Source organism: Siphateles boraxobius, unplaced genomic scaffold (genome assembly GCF_051911475.1).
Source record: "Siphateles boraxobius isolate OS27281-9 unplaced genomic scaffold, OSU_SipBor_1 56, whole genome shotgun sequence".
Taxonomy (NCBI): domain Eukaryota; kingdom Metazoa; phylum Chordata; class Actinopteri; order Cypriniformes; family Leuciscidae; genus Siphateles; species Siphateles boraxobius.
Genome location: NW_027509182.1, coordinates 9,208,557 through 9,227,546, shown reverse-complemented (window position 1 = coordinate 9,227,546; position 18,990 = coordinate 9,208,557). Strand labels below are relative to the sequence as shown.

General features: G+C 43.1%; 1 protein-coding gene and 1 long non-coding RNA gene across 3 annotated transcripts in view; both read left to right on the top strand.

Moving 5' to 3' along the window:
- Positions 1-17,231, top strand: part of flrt1a (fibronectin leucine rich transmembrane protein 1a) — a 98,661-nt gene extending 81,430 nt beyond the window's left edge. For both annotated transcript variants that reach the window (XM_077206646.1, XM_077206645.1), the window contains one exon: positions 11,787-17,231. In XM_077206646.1, coding sequence (XP_077062761.1) covers positions 11,915-13,990 — 2,076 coding nt within the window. In that variant the 5' untranslated portion in view covers positions 11,787-11,914 and the 3' untranslated portion in view covers positions 13,991-17,231. The remainder of the gene's footprint in view (positions 1-11,786) is intronic.
- On the top strand, positions 3,410-3,871 carry LOC143714858 (uncharacterized). Its single transcript, XR_013195637.1, has 2 exons — positions 3,410-3,700; positions 3,739-3,871. It is a non-coding gene; the product is annotated as an uncharacterized LOC143714858 (long non-coding RNA).
- Positions 17,232-18,990: the final 1,759 nt, after the last annotated feature.

Here is an 18,990-nt window from a genome sequence, read left to right as displayed (position 1 = left end):
GCAATGTAATAAAAGTATACTTGTAAGATTACTTTTTCAATACTACTTGGGACTAAATTGGCCCACTTTTTAGTGTATAAAAGTATACTTTTAAGTATACTTTGTGTAACAGTAGTAAACTTTGAGTACACAACTTGTTTACTACTTGAAGTTTTTTGTTTGTACTGCAACTATACTAAAAGTTAATTTATAGGTATACTGACAAATACTTGAAGTGTACTCTCAGTATACTAAAAGTTTAGAAGTTTTATTCTTCAAGTATACTTGAAAGTTTTCTTTAAGTGAGCATAACATCATAGTTATAGTTTACTATTTATATACTATTTTTGCACTTTAAAGGCGCAGTGTGACTTTTAGCGACATCTAGCGGTTCGGTTGCGAGTTTACACTAAGGGCTCAGCCCACCGCTCACCCCTCCCTTTCGAAGAAGCTACGGTGGCTAAAACGGGACAAACATCGTCGTCTGAGACGGTAGAGAATAGCCAGAGTAAGCCAAGTTTCTGTACCACAGTCCATTATAAACCACATCATGGATAAAGTTTACAAAGCCATAGTCAGGTGAGGATCAAGGGTCTTAATACGTAATATAATAATAGTAATTAGTTGATTGTCTCACGAACGTAACCAGCACATTTCTCCCCACATAGCAAACCCATAATACAGCGAGGGAGAAGAACCACATGAAACTATGCAACTATATATTTTTTCTAACAGGGTAGTAAAAGTTTAGCTGGCTAATATGAGCTGTTACTGTGGCTGAGCTGGTTAAAGCGTAAAGCCTTGTTTAAACTCGACGCGTCCGCATGAGCCCAAAGGTGCGTGCGGCAAAAATAACGTGATAGTAACAGCGCGCGCGCCTCCGCATCCCCTAGCAGCATTTACTACACACAATAGGCTTTTTTTTCTCTGATTTTGGAAACTCGTAGGGTTGCCACCCGTCCCTTAAAATACGGAATCGTCCCGTATTTGTGAAATAAACAGCGCGTCCCGTTTTGAATCAATACGGGACGCGGTTTGTCCCGTATTTCCGAGTTGGAAATCCCATGCAAATCATTCCACCCGCATTCTGTGGAGACTCGTCCTATTCTACCATTGATTGGGTAATACTCGCTGCCATTGTTGGTTTGATTGGTTTGTATAATACCATCAGGTTCAGGGCCAATCAGACTCAGAGGAGGGCGGGTCTTTTGGCAGAGAGTTGATAGCAAGAGAGATCGCCTCAGAGAAATCAAAGCACCGTCTCACAGTTCTTCATACCTCAAGCATCTCCCGAATCAGATAGTGTAATGACAGTTTTTAATCATCTCAATAATGTTCTGATTGATTACGTTTTCATATGCTGCCTATGTCCATTTATTAAGAAATAATGTTGCAATGTAAATGAATTATATCCATATATTATGATTTGTTTATTATGGTTAAGGTAGGCTACAGTCGGACACATGCATGTTTTAAATAAGAAATAAGAGAGAGATATATTTAATACATATTTAATAATAAAAATGTGCATGTGTGAAGAAAATAACTTATGCTTAACAAATCTAGAGAATTTCATCCTTTAATACTATAGAATTAACAATAGGTCTGAATACATAAATAAATAAATACATAAATAGATTTTCTTACCAATAATAAAAATAGTGTTATAATTAAATTTAGAAATGTTTGTAGATTATAGTTTATTTAGTGTGGTATCACTGTTTGGATGGTGTTACATGTTTGAAAGACAAACAGCTACTGCTGTGCGGAGTGACAAGAAGTACACTTTAAAAAAAAGTAGGCTCAACATAGTCCAATACTGCACAGTACTACTTCTGGTCTACTGATATTTTTGATGTTCAAGTTCCTTTTCTAAAGTACCTGCACTATATATTTTTTTCCAATCAAATTTAGTATTTGTTTGAGTATCAACGCATTTTTTTAATTTATAGTGAATAAGTTATGGATCTGTTAATTTAATAAGTTAATGAAGTATGGTTAACATCTCACATACATCTCCGACGAAAGGCAATTTTTTTGTGGTCTCATTGTCACTTTGTTAACGTTGTTTGTGAAAGAGAGTGATTGCATCTATTCACACTGATTTCAATAGCAGATAGCTTATTATAATGGCCATTGGTACTGATCTTATTACTTTCCTGAAAATATGTTTTGAGTTATGATATACCACCCATTGGCATACCGTCGGGCCTGTGGCCCCGAGGGCTTTGGCCCCTGCTGTGTCAGGCGTCCCTTATTTTTTTGTATTGAAGGTGGCAACCCTAGAAACTCGATCGACTTAAAATGCTTCCAAGATCGACGGGTTGGTGATTCCTGTAACTGTTTTACGGTCAATGACAAGAGTACTAATCAGCTGTCTCACGAACGTAACCAGCACATTTATCCCCACATAGCAAAGCCATAACACAGCGAGGGAGAAGAATTAAGTTACTTGAAACAATCCAACTACATATTTTACACCACTGACAAGGGAAAAGTCATTACTCACGGTGTTTATGGCTAGCTTCTAGCTTTCTGCGGCTTCTCTTTCAAGGTAGTGACGAAACGCGCTCTATAACGATGTTTGTTCGCTGTCGGCTACGGTAGCAACATGACGTCACAATATGTCGACCTTCATAGAAGGGGATTCCCGCGCCTATGTAGATATAAATGCCTCATTCTAAGGTAATAAAAACATTACGGTTTATTAAGTAAGTTCTTTATACACCACTGAACACATAGTTATGGATGTCATATTGCATTTCTGTTAATATAGATACTCAAAATTTTTACACATTGCACCTTTAAGTATACTATTATACTCCTATTTAGGTAGACTATGGTCTCATCACTAATGTCGCATTTTTGTCGTGGAATAAAATGTGAAAATATCTTCAGCTTGTATTCACCTGAGACCTTATTTTAAGCATTTAACTTAATTTTTTTTTTTTTTTAAACCCATTGATTTGAGACAATGGAATTGGAAGTGTTAAAATGCTAATTAACATTTGGGCTTTGGCCTAAAAAAATACATCATCCTTGCAGCACTACAGTATGTGGGCGGTACGGTAGGTTCAGAGGTGATAGAGCATTAAACTTTTAGCACCACATTTAATTTCCAAACTGCTGTGATACGTACGACAACCGACATAATAAAATGTTGCAAGATTCACGTTCATCAGTTCCCTTTCGAAGGGAACTCAACAATACGTCAACGACGCTATGGGGAACGCCTCAGGCGTGACAGGTGTCTGAAATCACTATCAAATCACGTCAATCATATTGACCGGCGACAGCCCGTGAATCATTAGCGTGAATGATTAACGTGCGACCTGGAAGTATAAAAGGGCGCCTTGCAAACATGACAAACCATCTCATCGTCTTCAGGGACTGTCTGTTTGAAAACGCTATTCAATGAAACGGTAAGAAAATTAAATGTACAGCACACGAGTGTGCTTTTCTTGCCTGGGAGAAGAGCGCGCACGGGAGATTCTCGAGGGAATCCTCTGTGTGAACTGTGAGCGTTTTTCTCTTAAAACGCTCGCTCTCGTCTGGCCCTCTTCTCGAGTGAAGGGGGTTCAACGTCTGGTTCTCATGGTCCCGCTCGTGCCGAGGCAGAGCGGCGACTTGCATCATGGGCTTCCAGATAGAGCTCGTCGATCATCTTGAGAGTGCTGTAAACCTCTCAGATGATTCGACGGCTGACGAGGGCGAACTGCAGGTCGATGACGAGGATTTTTCACCGACGGTTTCCTGCAGTTGCTGCTCTTCAGGACGAGCAGGAGATGGCTGAGGAGGTTTATAATCAGGTAGATCCTGAACCCTCTCAGCCACCCTGCCCCGTGTATGCAGGTCTGGTGGATGTTGTGGAGCGCGCCGCCAACAGGCTGTAGCTGCCATGGCGACGCGCTAGAGGAGAGACCGCTCGCTGTAGGCTCGGCGATCGGTTTCTCCCCGGCCATACACCACCAGCTCAGGTGAGCCTTCCATTCCTTCCCGATCTTCACACGGAGATCGAGAGGGCATGGAAGAGCCCATGCTCTGCCCGTATTCACTGACATCAGCGGGTTAATTTCGCTGATGTTGATGGGATCGCAGAGCATGGGTATGTGTCGATGCCGCCCATTTGACGAGTCGTTTGCAAACTATCTCGTGTCTGGGCAGGCGTCGACACTGAGAGCTCCAACTCTGCCATCCAAACCGCTAAAGACAACAGCGCGTTTGAATGGCAGAGCATACACGGCAGCAGTTCAGGCTGGTGCTTCCCTGCACACCATGGCGGTGCTGCAGGCATACCGGGCCGACCTGCTGCAGGATCTCGACCAGGGGGCAGGGTTGTCCCCTAAGGCAGTTACTGAGCCGCGCCGAACCACGGCTCTTGCGCTCCGGGCCACCAAACAAACTGCTGCCACGATCAGTCGGTCGATGGCGGCGATGGTGGCCACGGAGAGACAGCTTTGGTTAAACCTGGCCGACGTTGAGGAGAAAGAGAAGGCCTTTCTCCTCGATTCGTCGGTTTCGCCCTCTGAACTCTTTGGCCCCGCCGTGGAGGCGGGGCTTGGGAAGTTCAGGGAGGCGAAGGCACGCTCAGCTGCTTTTAGGAAAAAACCTACATACCGCTGAGATCCGGTTCCACGCCCAGGCAGGCGGGAGGGCCTGGCCCTTCACGATCTGAGGACCGTAGACAGGGCCAGAGAGCCAGTGTCGCCTCTCGTGCGCCCCCTCTGTGGAGGAACAGGGCGCAGGAAAGGCGTGACTCCCGCTAGAAGAGGGATCTGAGGGAGGTTATCCAGCACAAGCGCATACAGCGTCGCTGATGGATAATCTCCCCGGAGGGCTTCATTAAAAAGAGAATCCAGCCCTCTCCTCTCTTCTGACTCCCCAGACGTTCATTACATCAGGCCTGGCGCTGGGCCTATGATAAGAACGATGTTCCAATGGCCCGCCTAGGCTTGGTTAGTAGAAACGCCTCTTTCAGGCATGTAAAGTGGGGGACCCCAGGTTCATAAAGAACTATCTGGCGAGTCTTCACTCCGCACGCCGCAGGTGAGCTGTCTGGTCTTTTCAAGAGTAAATTTTTGTGAATAAAAATTCCGAAATGTATCTCTCTACAGACCTCGTTCCCTGTATAGAGTCATGGGGTCATGTCAAGGTAATAAGGTAAGAGAACTTTATTGGATTATCAGGGCCCTGAAGTTCCCCGTTAGGTGGCCAGAACGGTAACTGTGTTAGCCTTCGGGGTGCTAGCCACCTCAGGGTAGAGTGGTTGGTCTCTCTCTTTAAATTGTTTTACTTAGAGTGTTGACTGACGCTAGAGCTTCAGATAGATCTTATGTCCGGCCCACAGGTCCGTTTGACTTCTTCCTGAGTATGTCGCCCCTTGAGCTCTGTTTGGGTTTTCATTAGGCTGAGCGATTCTGCAGCCCTTTGTATGGAATAATACAGACTATATTCTTTAGTAAGGCTGTGGCTCCTCCGAGCCCTCAGATAGATCTATGCTTGCAGGCTGGCCCTTACCAGGGCCGCCTCTGTAGCTGGCCTAGGCTGTGCCAGGGATAATAGAGGCGCTCTCCTAAAAATTTTAGCATTTCTTCCTCTGACCCTTCACTGTGTGAATGTTGGTTTCTAGCATCCCTGTATAAACAGCCTCCTCCCGTGGGAGTCGTTAGGCCAAGGCCCGCCCCCTTCTCTGCATTCTGGGGTGACTAGAGTAATGCAGCGTGGTGCTGAGGATGGTTTGTAAGGACATGGTAGGCCTCAAACAGGCCTCCGTGGTATATATGTCTTTATTGAGCAGGGTTAGGCCGTCTTTCGCTTCACGAAGAAGACTGGGTTTCCTGCCCGACCCTGCCATGCAGAACTGGCCTACGGATTTAGGCCGCCAGTTTAGGCTTCACTCACCTCGCTGAGCTACTGCTCGAGCGCTAGGTTGTAGGTGGTTGGCTTTCATTCAAGCCCCACTCCCCTAGGTTGGGCACAGATACATTTCTGTCACCCCTAGAGCCGCTGGCAGGCCCGCACCCTGGTAACCTCAGGGTGAGGTGTGAGTATTCCCCTGTGATACAGGGTAGGTCTGAGCACTTCACTCCCAGTTCTGTTTTATCCCACCTCGCACCACTATGGCTCGGGTCGAGTATGAAGTAAGCTTCACTTCTTCTTTGGTCGAAGTACGCTCCCCTGAAGCCAGAGCATTGCCCTGAGCTGACGCCCATGCATAGATGGTAGGCCCCTGGCTAACTGGGGCCTCCGTTGAGGCAGAGTGGCGTATGTTGTACTCCCCTTGTTTTAAGGGTGCTAGCTTTCTTGCGGAGTACACTGCCATGGGCAATGTGATTAGGCACCAGGATGCTGTAGGCGCTGTGTAAACAGTTTTTCTGCCAACGAAGGCTGCGCCATTAGGTAGTAGGCCTCAGCAGGCCTCCTTGATTGGACAGCCCCCCAGAGGGCACTGTAGGCCAGCTCACTTTACGTGGTTGGCCTTGGTGGTTCGGGCAGTTGACTCACTGATGGGTAGTAGGCCTTAAACAGGCCTCCTCGGAGGTGAGTCCCAACATTGTGGGACATACCTTATAGCGCTACTGGAAGCCCATTAGTGAATTATGCTGTGTAGTATGGTTTCCAACAGTGTACTTTATGGCAGAATATGACTTGCTATTAGCTAGTAGGCCCGACCAGGCCTCCCTGATAGGCGAGTCCCCAGCTGGCTGGCCTTAGCAGGCCACCTTATACTTTCACCCGGACTCAGGGCTCAAAGCGACCAGTGGTTATCAGGTAGTAGGCCACTCAGGCCTCCCTGAAGGTGAATTCCCACTTAAGATGGTTATCGGGTAGTAGGCCTCACCCGGCCGCCCTGAAGGCGAATTCCCACTTACGTTGGCTAATGAACATCAGGTAGTAGGCCTCTCTGGGCCTCCCTGAATGTGAGCTCCCAAATATTGTGGCTGTCAGGTAGCAGGCCGCTCTGGGCCTCCCTGGATGTGGGCTCCCAAATATTTTGGCTGTCAGGTAGTAGGCCTCACCAGGCCTCCCTGAAGGTGAGTTCCCCACATGCTGTGATTATCAGGTAGTAGGCTCCTCCAGGCCTCCTTGAATGAGAACGGTCAGGTAGTAGGCCTCACCAGGCCTCCCTGAAGGTGAGTTCCCACAGATAGTGGTGACCAGGTAGTAGGCCTCACCAGGCCTCCCTGAAGGTGAGCTCCCCACATACTGTGGTTGTAAGGTAGCAGGCCTCACCGGGCCTCCCTGAAGGAGGAGTTCCCACGTACTGTGGTTATCAGGTAGTAGGCCTCTCTTGGCCTCTCTGAAGGTGAGCATCTCACATACTGGGGTTATCAGGTAGTAGGCTCCTCCAGGCCTCCTTGATTGAGAACAGTCAGGTAGTAGGCCTCACCAGGCCTCCCTGAAGGTGAGTTCCCACAGTTTGTGGTTACCAGGTAGTAGGCCTCTCCAGGCCTCCCTGAAGGTGAGCTCCCCACATACTGTGGTCGTAGGGTAGCAGGCCTCACCGGGCCTCCCTGAAGGTGAGTTCCCACGTACTGTGGTTATCAGGTAGTAGGCCTCACGTGCCTCCCTAAAGGATCAGGTAGTAGGCCTCTCCGGGCCTCCCTGTAACGCTCCCTAGTGGTGCTGGGTTTATGAAGCTAGTGGTCTCTTGCTATCAGTTTCAGCTAGCCTTAATAGGCAGCTGCTGAAGGCGAGCTTGCGCCCTGGCTCGCTAAAGTGTTCATTCTCTGCTAAAGGTTCCCTCCCGGAACCTTTTCTGCCTACAGCCTGGTTTGCCTACCAGGCAGACCTTGTGCTCCCCTCACGAGGGTCTCTATGAGCATGCGGCTTCCTGAGTCTGGTCAGACGGTCGTAGGCCTCTCGTGAGGCCTCCCAGTTAGATCAGCCCTTAGGCCTTCACAGGCCTCCTCAGTGTTTTGAAACACAGACACTGGGTTGATCCGTGGATCGAGTAGAGAAACTCCCCTCGCTAGCAAGGGTCGGAAAGCACTATGCTGAGTCATACTCTCCGGGATATCCCGTCTCTGAGATCCGGGCCGAGTGGTTCACTGCCAGCTTCGCAGTCCCTCGGGTTGGATGCCTTACTTAAGGCATTTGTCCAGAGGCTCTGTCTTCAGACAGACAGGATTTGGCCTGACGAAGTGTCTATGTACTGGCGCCAGGTCAGGCCGTCCTGGTGGCATTTCGGGGTGAGTACGTTCCCCTGAATAGTGACTGGCTGGGGTTCCCTTGGGTTCCCTAGCCACATTCCCTAGAAGGGACCCCTTCTAATTGGAAGCTGAGGTTCCAGGCCCGGAGCCGGCCCAGGTAGACCTTTCATTTAACCATGTTTATGAAGGTTTTTCTGTGAGGCTGTAGCTTGGGCTATGACCGTAGGGAATGCTGTCACTGACAGCCCAGTGTGACCTGAGGGTGAGTGGTTCTAGCGTTTCATTTGAAGTTGCTGGTTCTGACAGTTGTCACTGCCACTTGGCATGCACTCCCCTTAGCATGGCGGCGTTGGTATATCGTTCCCCATAGCGTCGTTGACGTATTGTTGAGTTCCCTTCGAAAGGGAACGTCTCAGGTTACGACTGTAACCTATGTTCCCTGAGAACAGGGAACGAGACAATACGTCTCCCTGCCATGCCGCGGTGCTTGCCTACCGTACAGTCCCTTCAGACGATAAGGTGATTTGTCATGTTTGCAAGGCGCCCTTTTATACTTCCAGGTCGCACGTTAATCATTCACGCTAATGATTCACGGGCTGTCGCCGGTCAATATGATTGACGTGATTTGATAGTGATTTCAGACACCTGTCACGCCTGAGGCGTTCCCCATAGCGTCGTTGACGTATTGTCTCGTTCCCTGTTCTCAGGGAACATAGGTTACAGTCGTAACCTGAGACGTTTTGGAGAAAATTAAATGAGCATTTATCACTACTGACTGGACATTTTACTTTAAAAAGTGTTGCGAAACGTGCAAGAAGCAACAAAATATAATTTTGCAGAAATGTCACCACACGCACTTTGGCGTAGGCTTATATGCAAGGTTTAATGGAAAAACATGAGTACTCTACAACCGGGGCTGATATTATGATTAAATTATTTATCTGATGTATCTATCACCTGAAATTTAAAGTAACATCTATCAACTTTTAGCAAAATAATAAATTATTGTGGTTTCACTTTATTTTGATAGTCCCTTTAACACATTCTGTTGACTATAAGTAATGTTGCCCCTACATGTCTACTAACTCTCAGTAGAGTGTTGGTAGAGTATTCGTAGACTGGTTGGGTTAAGGTTAGAATAAGTTGACATGTAGTTGCAAAGTTACTTATAGTCAGTAGAATGTCTGTTGGAGGAGCATCACAATAAAGAGTTATCGGATATTAAGCAGAGAGTCTACTGATACTGTAATGAAAGTTAGTTGACATGTAGTTGCAAAGTTACTTATAGTCAACAGAATGTTCAAAAGATACCATCAAAATAAAGTGTTACCACAGGGCTCTCAAGTGTCACGCATTGAGCATGACAGTCACTCGTTTCGGTCTTTTGTCACGGTCTCCTGCCACACATTGTATTTCTCACACTGAAAGACTATTTGTAATATATTTAATATGCCGCAGCGCCAAAAACTCTGGCCGCACCGCTCTAACTGTGGAACCGGCAGGAATCAAGCTTGTCGCCTCTGGTGTTGTTCGTCGAACTACACAATAGCCAATCAGAAAATAGCACTATTGTATCTGGGTAAGATTTAAAATAAAAACCAATGAAACTGGTTTGAAAAAAATGAGAGAGCCCCCCCCGAGAGAGGCCTGTTACCATTATTGTTTTAAAAATAAATGTTTGCATTTTCCCAAGAAAATGTAAGTATAGTTGCACATACAAAACACCACCAAACAGTAATGATTAAAAATAACGTTCCCCAACTAAAGCCCCCAGGTGGAATCCCTGCTCTAGAAAAATACACATGTGAAGACTGTGGATTGTCTCTGCTGCCAGGTGAGGTTGATCGTAAAAGATTGTGAACCTTGTAAACTAAAATTCCTGCTTAATCCAGACAGTCAAAACACATGTTTACTAAGCCCTCCGACTTTCTCTGCATATCAGTCTCTCTCTTGATCCTTCATCTCTGTACTGTGTCCAGTGTATTGGTCCCAGTAGTCTCAATATTGGTCAGAAGTCTCATTTGACCAGATTATTGTTTAAAACACAACATATTTGGGTGCAAACAGGCACTGCTTTTACACTAAACCGTAGCTCCATTTTTACCCTATTGTACAGTATTTGTAGCGTTTTTCCAATTATTATTTTTATGTCCAAAAAGTGAGTCTTCTCTTAGGTCATTGGTTATACTTGCATGGAACATGTGCTTATCCATTTGTACTCAAATAAATGTCCTTCCACCTTGAGGTTTTTTTCTTCTTCTTCTGTTTTTGAAAATCCTACTTTTCAAACTTGTCCTAGTTTGTCCAATTTGCACAAAATTTGGTATTCGCTATCTAGAGATACTCATGATAAAAAGGTCATCTAAAGATGTAAGATATGTTTAATCGTTTAGGAGATATAGTATATTTTGGGGATGTTGCCCATAATGACTAATTGGCCTATTTCTGGTGAACACAATGCCAAACTTTACAAAAAGAGGTACACATGATGATTATCTCTAAATGATCAGCCATTTTATTTCAATGTGACTGATAGAGAAAGGTTGTAATACATCCTTTTATATCAAGCCTCATAGTTTGGTTGAATAGCCATATATTTGTTGAATAGATAACTCCATAGTTTGTGTCCTGAGTTTAATATAAATAGTTTGCAAAGAAATCTGTGATCTCCAAAATGCTTATTAAAGAGTACCTTTACCTTTTTATATATCCTAATGATAGTGAATACTTTTATTCACTAGTGAATAATATTTTTATCAGCTGCCAGACATGACTGTATATACTGCTGTACAATTAAATCAGACAAAATATTTAAAAAGATATCTCACCAACCCGATGATTTCCACTGATATATAATATATATAAAAATAATAATATATATATTATTTTTTTTTTTGGTCATTCATGTGTTATTTAGTTTTCACAAGTTTAATGATGTTAGCCTAATAGGGATTTATTCATTAAAAATCCTCTTTGATAAGGAATGGATGACTAATCTGATTATTGTGTACATTATAATTGGATGGTCAACTAAATAGACTCCCTATTATTTTTGTAGTGTAGTTGTCAAAATAGTAGCTTATCTGAATGTTTTTACAATATGAGCTTGAAGCTTGTAACTTGTTGTTTAAGATGTTGTTTTAAAATAGATTCCAAACACTGCTTCTTTAAGGGAAAAGTTTGAGTTCTAAAATGAACAAATCCACAAATCCAATATTGTACAACACTATGTGATATAAAAACACATGGTACACTGCTACATGGTTGGAAGTAGCTTGCTACTGGAAAAGATAGATTATTTTGAAAACTTGCTTAACTAAATGTAGTTAAGTTAGTTGCATTGCAACTTTTAGTCACAACTCTTTTCATAAATTCACTTTTTTTGAAGAGGAAGACATGTAAGTCTTTCTCACTCAAAACATTTTAATACTTGATGATTAGTGCATCAGTAAATGAGGCCAGCAGTTCAAGCACTAAAATGACTTAAAAAGTCAGCATGAAAAAGCAATTAGACATGATTCAATTAACATGTGCTACCATGTATATGATGTTAGCCTTTCTCTGACTTTTATTGGAACATTATAAAAATCTATGCAAGGCATTAACTTGCTAACTAGTGTGTGTTTCTTTCTCTCTCTCTTTAATCTTTTCCAGGGTGAAAGAAAACACGCCACAAGTCCAAAGTTCAAATGGACTTCTGAATCATCTTCTGTAAAGAACCATTATATTGGTTGAATTGTGCTAGAAAAGGCAAGGGGAGGCGAGGAGAGCTTGCAGGTTGCATGATGGCTCCTGAAGGTATAGGGGAGCTTCGAGACTTGCTCTTCTTTCTGCTGCTGTGCTTCACACTATTGGCTGAGCTATTGGAGATGACTGCAGCTTCTTCACTGGGATTGGATGGTGAAGGTGACATAGTGTGCCCTTCTGTGTGTCGCTGTGATGAGGACTTTATTTACTGCAACGACCGCGGATTGAGCGCAATCCCACCTCTACCACCATCTGCAACTGTCCTTTATCTTCAGAACAATCACATTGACAATGCAGGGCTTCCAAGGTCCTTGGAGCATCACACTACCGTGCGTGTTATATATCTCTATGATAACGAGCTCGATGACTTTCCCTTGAATTTGCCACCTTCGTTAAGAGAGCTCCACCTCCAAGACAACAACATTAGAGTGTTGCAAAGGGCTGCACTTGCTAGACTTCCGCTCCTTGAAAAGTTGCATTTGGACGACAACTCGGTTTCTACAGTGAGTATTGAGGACCAGGCCTTTGCGGACAACCCTAGATTACGTCTCCTCTTCCTTTCCAGAAACCACCTATCCAGCATCCCATCTGGTCTTCCTGCCTCACTTGAAGAACTCCGTTTAGATGACAACCGAATATCTACTATTCCCACACATGCCTTCCGAGGTTTGTCCTCTTTACGCCGCCTGGTCTTGGACGGTAATCTTTTAGCTAATCAACGTATAGCTGATGATACCTTCTCACGTCTGGCAAACTTAACAGAACTCTCCCTGGTCCGCAATTCACTTCAAACACCCCCACTTAACTTACCCAGTGCCCATCTGCAGAGACTCTCCCTTCAGGACAATAACCTTATACACATGCCTCGGGGCTCACTTGATGGAATGCGCAGACTACAACGCCTAGATCTTTCTGGGAACAATCTGACTACCCTTCCCAGAGGATTGTTCAGGGACTTGGACAACCTGGGGCAGCTGCTTGTGCGAGGAAACCCATGGCACTGTGGGTGCAACTTGCGCTGGCTGCATGACTGGCTGGAGGCAAAGGGGAACACAATTACCGTGAGAGGCTTTATCTGCCAGACACCAGAGCGAGTCCGAGACATGGCGCTTAGAGACCTCACAAATCAGATGGATGAATGTGAGTTAGCTGCTGCAGGTGGTGGAGGAGTAGGTACAGGTGTTGGCGTTGGTGGTAACAGGGTGAGTGGAGTCATTTCTACCACTCTTTCTCCCCCTCAAGGGTCCCTGTTTACTCTCAGGTCCAAGCGACCAGGCCTGGGGCTTCCAGAAACAGGGTTGGACTACACATTAAGCAGCAGTGGTGTGGGCAAGAACCTAGCCCTGAATGTGAAACCCCTATCCCATGACAGCATCCGTGTTACTTGGAGTGTAGCGCAAACATCTTCTTCCTTTCGATTAAGCTGGCTTCGCCTGGGAACCAGCTCTGCCACGGGGTCCATCACAGAAACTTTGGTTAGGGGTGACCGGCGGGAGTACCTTCTCACTTCCTTGCAGCCTGCTTCCAGCTACATCATTTGCATGGTGCCTCTAGTGTCTAACAGTGGAAGCAGAAGTAGTTTGCCTGGGGGGGACACAGAATCAAATGAGGTTCCAGTTTGTGCCAGAACAGAAACAACTGATCCGGGCCTGCCTGATGAGGAACAAGGTGAAGAAGAGAGCTCTGGTCAAATGACTTCTCTGCCACTTGCAGGAATTATTGGAGGTGCAACGGCAATAGTTTCCCTTGCTCTTATTATTGCCATTTTCTGCTGGTATGGGCACCGTGCAGGGCGCCTCAAATCACGAGACCATTACAGCCATAGTGGCTCTCGCAAGAGCAAACACTATGATGACTACATTGAGTCAGGCACAAAGAAAGACAATACTATCTTAGAGATCAGAGGTCCTGGATTTCAGATGACACCAATGGTAACAAGGCAGACCCTTCAACCCAAACCAGTGCGAGAGGATTACATTATACACACCATCTTTCCCTCGAATGGCACGGGTCCATACAAGCCATCCCAAAACATGACCAACTCTGGCTATGGTACCAACCGTGGCTATAGAGAAGGAGGCATTCCAGATATAGATTACTCTTACACATGATAGCTTTGATTTAGAAACCATAATTAGGAGTCATGTATTGCATAGATACACAGTTTTTAATCAACATGGGCTCGGCTGAATCCCTTTGTGCCTTCTGGTCTCCATTACAATGTAGCCTGCTGTTCATGAGACTATAAAACTTTTAATTGGCCCAGATGCTTATAGGGAAGCATTATAAACGTGGTGCCAGGAGGCAATGATGCCATTTCAGGTGGTGATACCAAATGCTATTTTCACCTCCCGGTGTAATGATCAGTGTCCCTGACATTGCTGTTTTATCTCTGGCTGCTGCACTGAGGTGGATTCAAGGGCAGCCCACACTGCATTCAGCTTACAGACTGTTTATAAAGCTAAATGCATAGAAAGGCAGCCTTCTCATCGGAAATAACCAACCTGCTATTCATTTTAATAGTTTTCTCCAATGAGATGAAGGTTCCTGAGTCAAGGATTTGTACCATTTTGAGTCCTACATAAAGCAAGATAACCTCTTTGCTCAGAGAAACTGGTATTGTGTTGTGGCAAGTGATCCTTCTGGAAAATGCATGGGTTCACCTGCATATTTGTTTTTGGAGATATGAGCTGCAGAACACGATTACTATTCCTAATAAAGAAGGAGTGTCTGGACCATGCAACGACATGGCCCTGAAAAACTACAGCAAGATTTGAAATGCCTCAAAAACTAAATTAATTTGAAATCTTAAACACTTGAAAGCTGCCTGATGCTACTATAATAACGTCCAACAAGCGTTATGCTGACTGTTCAGACTGGTGTAAAGTTGAGAGGATGAATGAAAGGGGTTTATGTGTCTTGAGGACTTTCAATTTTTCAAATTTCAACTTAACCCCCTGGTGTGTTGATAGATCCAAACAACGCAAGTTAGATATTGGACATTGTCATGACTCTGTTCCCTAGTTTGATTTTTGTGTTGTTTGTTCTTTTCAAATTTGTTTCACTTTAATTTTAAGTTATATAGCCCTGCTGATATTTTCAATGTAATAAGTCAAATGTTTTCCTCTTTAACTGAGGTCAGTCTGTTATCACTTATCCATTACTAAATCCCCCAAACAACCAATCAGAGCTAAAGCAGTCAGACAAGCCAAGCTCTACCACTATATAAACAAACTTTTTCGGTTTACACCAACATGACAGTATCACGCTTCTTAAAAAAAGGAATATGTCTGTAAAAACTTCATGGTAACACAAAACTTGCTTGTTTTCAATAGATTGTCCCCTATAAATGTTTTGCACGGAGAGGAAACCAATGTTCTGTTAAGGTAGACCAAGATTTGTAGGTTGCTTAGCCACATTCTTAGCACAAAATTGCATTCTTTAAATCATTTATTTACATCTCCAAATGTCACTGAAGAAAAGGATATGGCCTTGTTGCTAACCACAGCAGTTGTACTTCTATGAGTCTTAGGAAGGAGAGAAAGGGTGTCAGAGGGAAACCAGGAATTTGAACCATAACACTGTGGACCATCACTGTGGGAGATAGAGAGTGCATCAGAATGTTGTATAATTTTGTAAGGTGGATGCATTTTGCTGAAAAATCATTTTCACTTATTTCCTTGTGTAGAAATTATCTGTTTGTCAATGTCTTCAACCCATTAATTTAAGCCAACAGTAGTAGAGAATCCTAATTAAGGACCTCTTATCAGTCAGATTACACTATGGTAGACGGTGAGAAAATGTATGTGTGCATTGTACGAAAGACTTTCCCAGAGTCTCTGGACATTTCTGTTCTGCTCTTATGTATTTGTATTTATGTATTTGAGGACTTGTGAAGAATTTAAGACAGCTTACACTGCCTTGTATTTTATGTACTATTTGGCAATGTACTGTACTTGTCAAAAATAGGAAAGGATGGAGAGAGAGAGAGAGAGAGAGAGAGAGAGAGAGAGAGAGAGAGAGAGAGAGAGAGAGAGAGAGAGAGAGAGAGAGAGAGAGAGAGAGAGAGTAGAGAGATTATAGATAAAACATGGATTTGATATTAAAGCAGGGCCCCAACTGAAATCAAGGCTGTGGTGTTGAACTGTGCATGAAATGTTTTGTCATCTTCTTGCTGTCTGCTGTTGTGCTGGCGTTTGGTCTTTCTCCTTTCCCTCTTCACAAAGGACTGCTACTAACTTCTGTTTCAGAGATGGAAATGAATCAAGACTTCATGGCATTTCAGTTCAAGTTGGTTTCATAGTCTCACAGAAAGTTTTTCTTTGTAAACCAAAAACATAATTTTGCTTTTAATGAGCCTATATGAATTTTATTGGTGGGGTTTCCAGTCTTTTATTTATCGGCATGTTGAGAGAAAACTACCCACTACTGCCATTGCTTCGATAACATAGCCCATTTTTTTATTTATTTATTTTTTTATCGTTTGTTTGCTTTATGTAGTTTGACAACTAGTTCACTCAAAAAGGAAAATTGTGTCATTGTTTTTTTCATTCCAAATTCAACATGAAAAATTCCAAGACTTACTTTTGGAACACAAAAATTTGGAAAAATATTTTTGCAGAATCGTGAAGCAAAATGTTGATCAAATAAAACTCAGTCATCAGGTCAAAAGGACAAAAAGGCACCATAAAAGCACAAAAAAGTAGTCTGTATGACTCAAAAGACTATATTCTAAATCTTGTGTGAGAGGAACATGACAAAATTTAAAAAGTTTTCAGAATAGTTCTCATACTGTATATGAAATGAATGCCATGAGTTCTTGTGTGTCTTGTAACCTATCAAAACTAGCCAAAATTGAACTGAATGAGGGTTAGTAAATGCTAAGCTCATTTTTGTCTGAACTGTCTGCATTCATCTTAGGTATAATTTGCAACTGCTTTCAAGAGAATATTCACTGAATCTGAAGAGCAATTGAAACATGTTAAATTAACTGTTATTGTATTTCCCATGATTACTGTAATGCAGATTCATCCAGCTCCCACAGAGGAAATGAGATTGCAATGTTTTCCAGCTTTACAGGTGTAAATGGGTTCTTGCATTCAAGTTCCACCTATAGATCATATTTTTCTCTCAGCTTGCAGCTGAAATGTTCAGGCGTTCATTCCCTGTCTTCACTTTCCCCTCCCTTCTTGAGAAACCTCTTTGATCTGCCGCCATTGTTTTCATTTGAATTTGCAGCATGTGCGAAGAAGGATTACAGAGTCAGTGTGTGTGTCCTTGCGTGTGTGATGATGATGTTCTTTAGGGCTTCAAAAATATGGAGGCGTACATTAAAAGTATTTTCTGTTGCAATTTTTCCTGTCTGTTTTATTCAAACCATCTGCAAATTCGGCATCTCCTGCCGACTCTGACCAGCAGTTGTTCCACCTGCACCCCATTAACACAGATGTCTCTTTGCACACACACACGCTCCACTATATACACACATGCATACACTAACACACACACTCCTTCTGTTGTCACCCCTGAGACAGGAGCTCAACCTGCATACTCATTCTGTAAAATAACAGCAACACTTTCCCCTCACACACAACCCGTTCTCAATCCCAAGGCATCAAATACTGCTGCTCAGGTTTTTCATGTCACTACACAGATGATAAAGGTGTCCTTAGTGCCTTTATAGCAACGTGGCCATCAACCCCATAGCTTTCAGCACAAAACCTTTAGCGTTGGATGCTTTCATACTTGGATCAGTTGCTTGGTCCGAGCACAAGTTCGACCCCCCATTCCCCCCACCATTTCCCACTGAATTGGATTCACACTGTATTTTATATTTAGAACCACGGAAATGTAACTTTATCAAACCAGCTGCTGTTTACTCCTATTGCTAGATAAGAATGATGCAGGACAATGTAAAGCATGCTGGCCTTACTTTTGTTCTTTCTTTTTCAAAGCGTCAACATATGACGGCAATTGCGAATGCAAATGTCTGGTCACATGATATGCAAGTAAACAAAAACAAAAACAAAAAAATATATATTTTTTTTGTGTAAATGCTGTGTTTTCATTGTTTTTATTTTTGAATTATTCTGCATGACTGCCAAAAGGGAATTATTTAGCAATAAATTGCGATTTGAACTTTGGGTCTTTCACGTCCCAGAACTATATGTCTAACACGGATAGATCTCTAACTGAAGCAAAAGTATAAAACTCTCCTGATATTTTAATGACAATTACAAAATAATAAATTAAAGCATAGTTACCCTTTACCTTTTGGAACATGGAAGGTTTGGGCAGTTGTTTTTTTTTAACCATCATCACTCTTATCGTTAGAGCATTAGTATTATGCTTCTGGCTCATGTTCACAATCTCAACCATATTCTCAAAACGATTGTTTTCAATGCCTTCAAATTAATACTTTGATTGCTGACAGCTTCTTCACCAGATCCACCATAAAGTGACAGTGACTGATTGCATAAAACTTACTGTGCAGGAAATCGCTGAGCCATTTCAAGTTTTGCTGATGATACTTGTGTATTCTTTTGTTTTCTTTTATCATCATTGTGTATCAGACATTGCCACTTTGAGGAATAAAGGTGAATCACACTTATTGAGTCATCAGAGATTCAATTATTGTTGGTTTAGAAAAACTACACTTAACACTATTAGTTATCTCATGTTGAAAGCGACCCTGTACACTTTCGGCAAAAGATTAATTAGAAAGCAGACATTCTTTTTATAAATTATTTTCTTGTTATATTGTTTATAATGACCCATTTGGGAAACCCTATTCTAAAGAATGCGGGAGTCCATTTCTGCTGAAGGCATGGCAAAAATGAAATTTTTTGGCAACATTCTTGCAGCTAGCAGTGCATCACTCGAAGCGGTGAGAACACGCAAACACAGATTTACCAAATCAAACATGAACCGAACCCCAGACCTCCTTTTTAAGTCAACTTGTTTATAGTTTGAGGGTGTGCAACCGAGTTCAGAAAACAGCATTCACATCATTCAAATTAACCAAACTCTGAAATCAAATGAAAGTGTTAGTATGAAAGCACCTTAACGGTTTTCCGGAAGCTGTATTATGAATTAACTATTTTTGTGCATT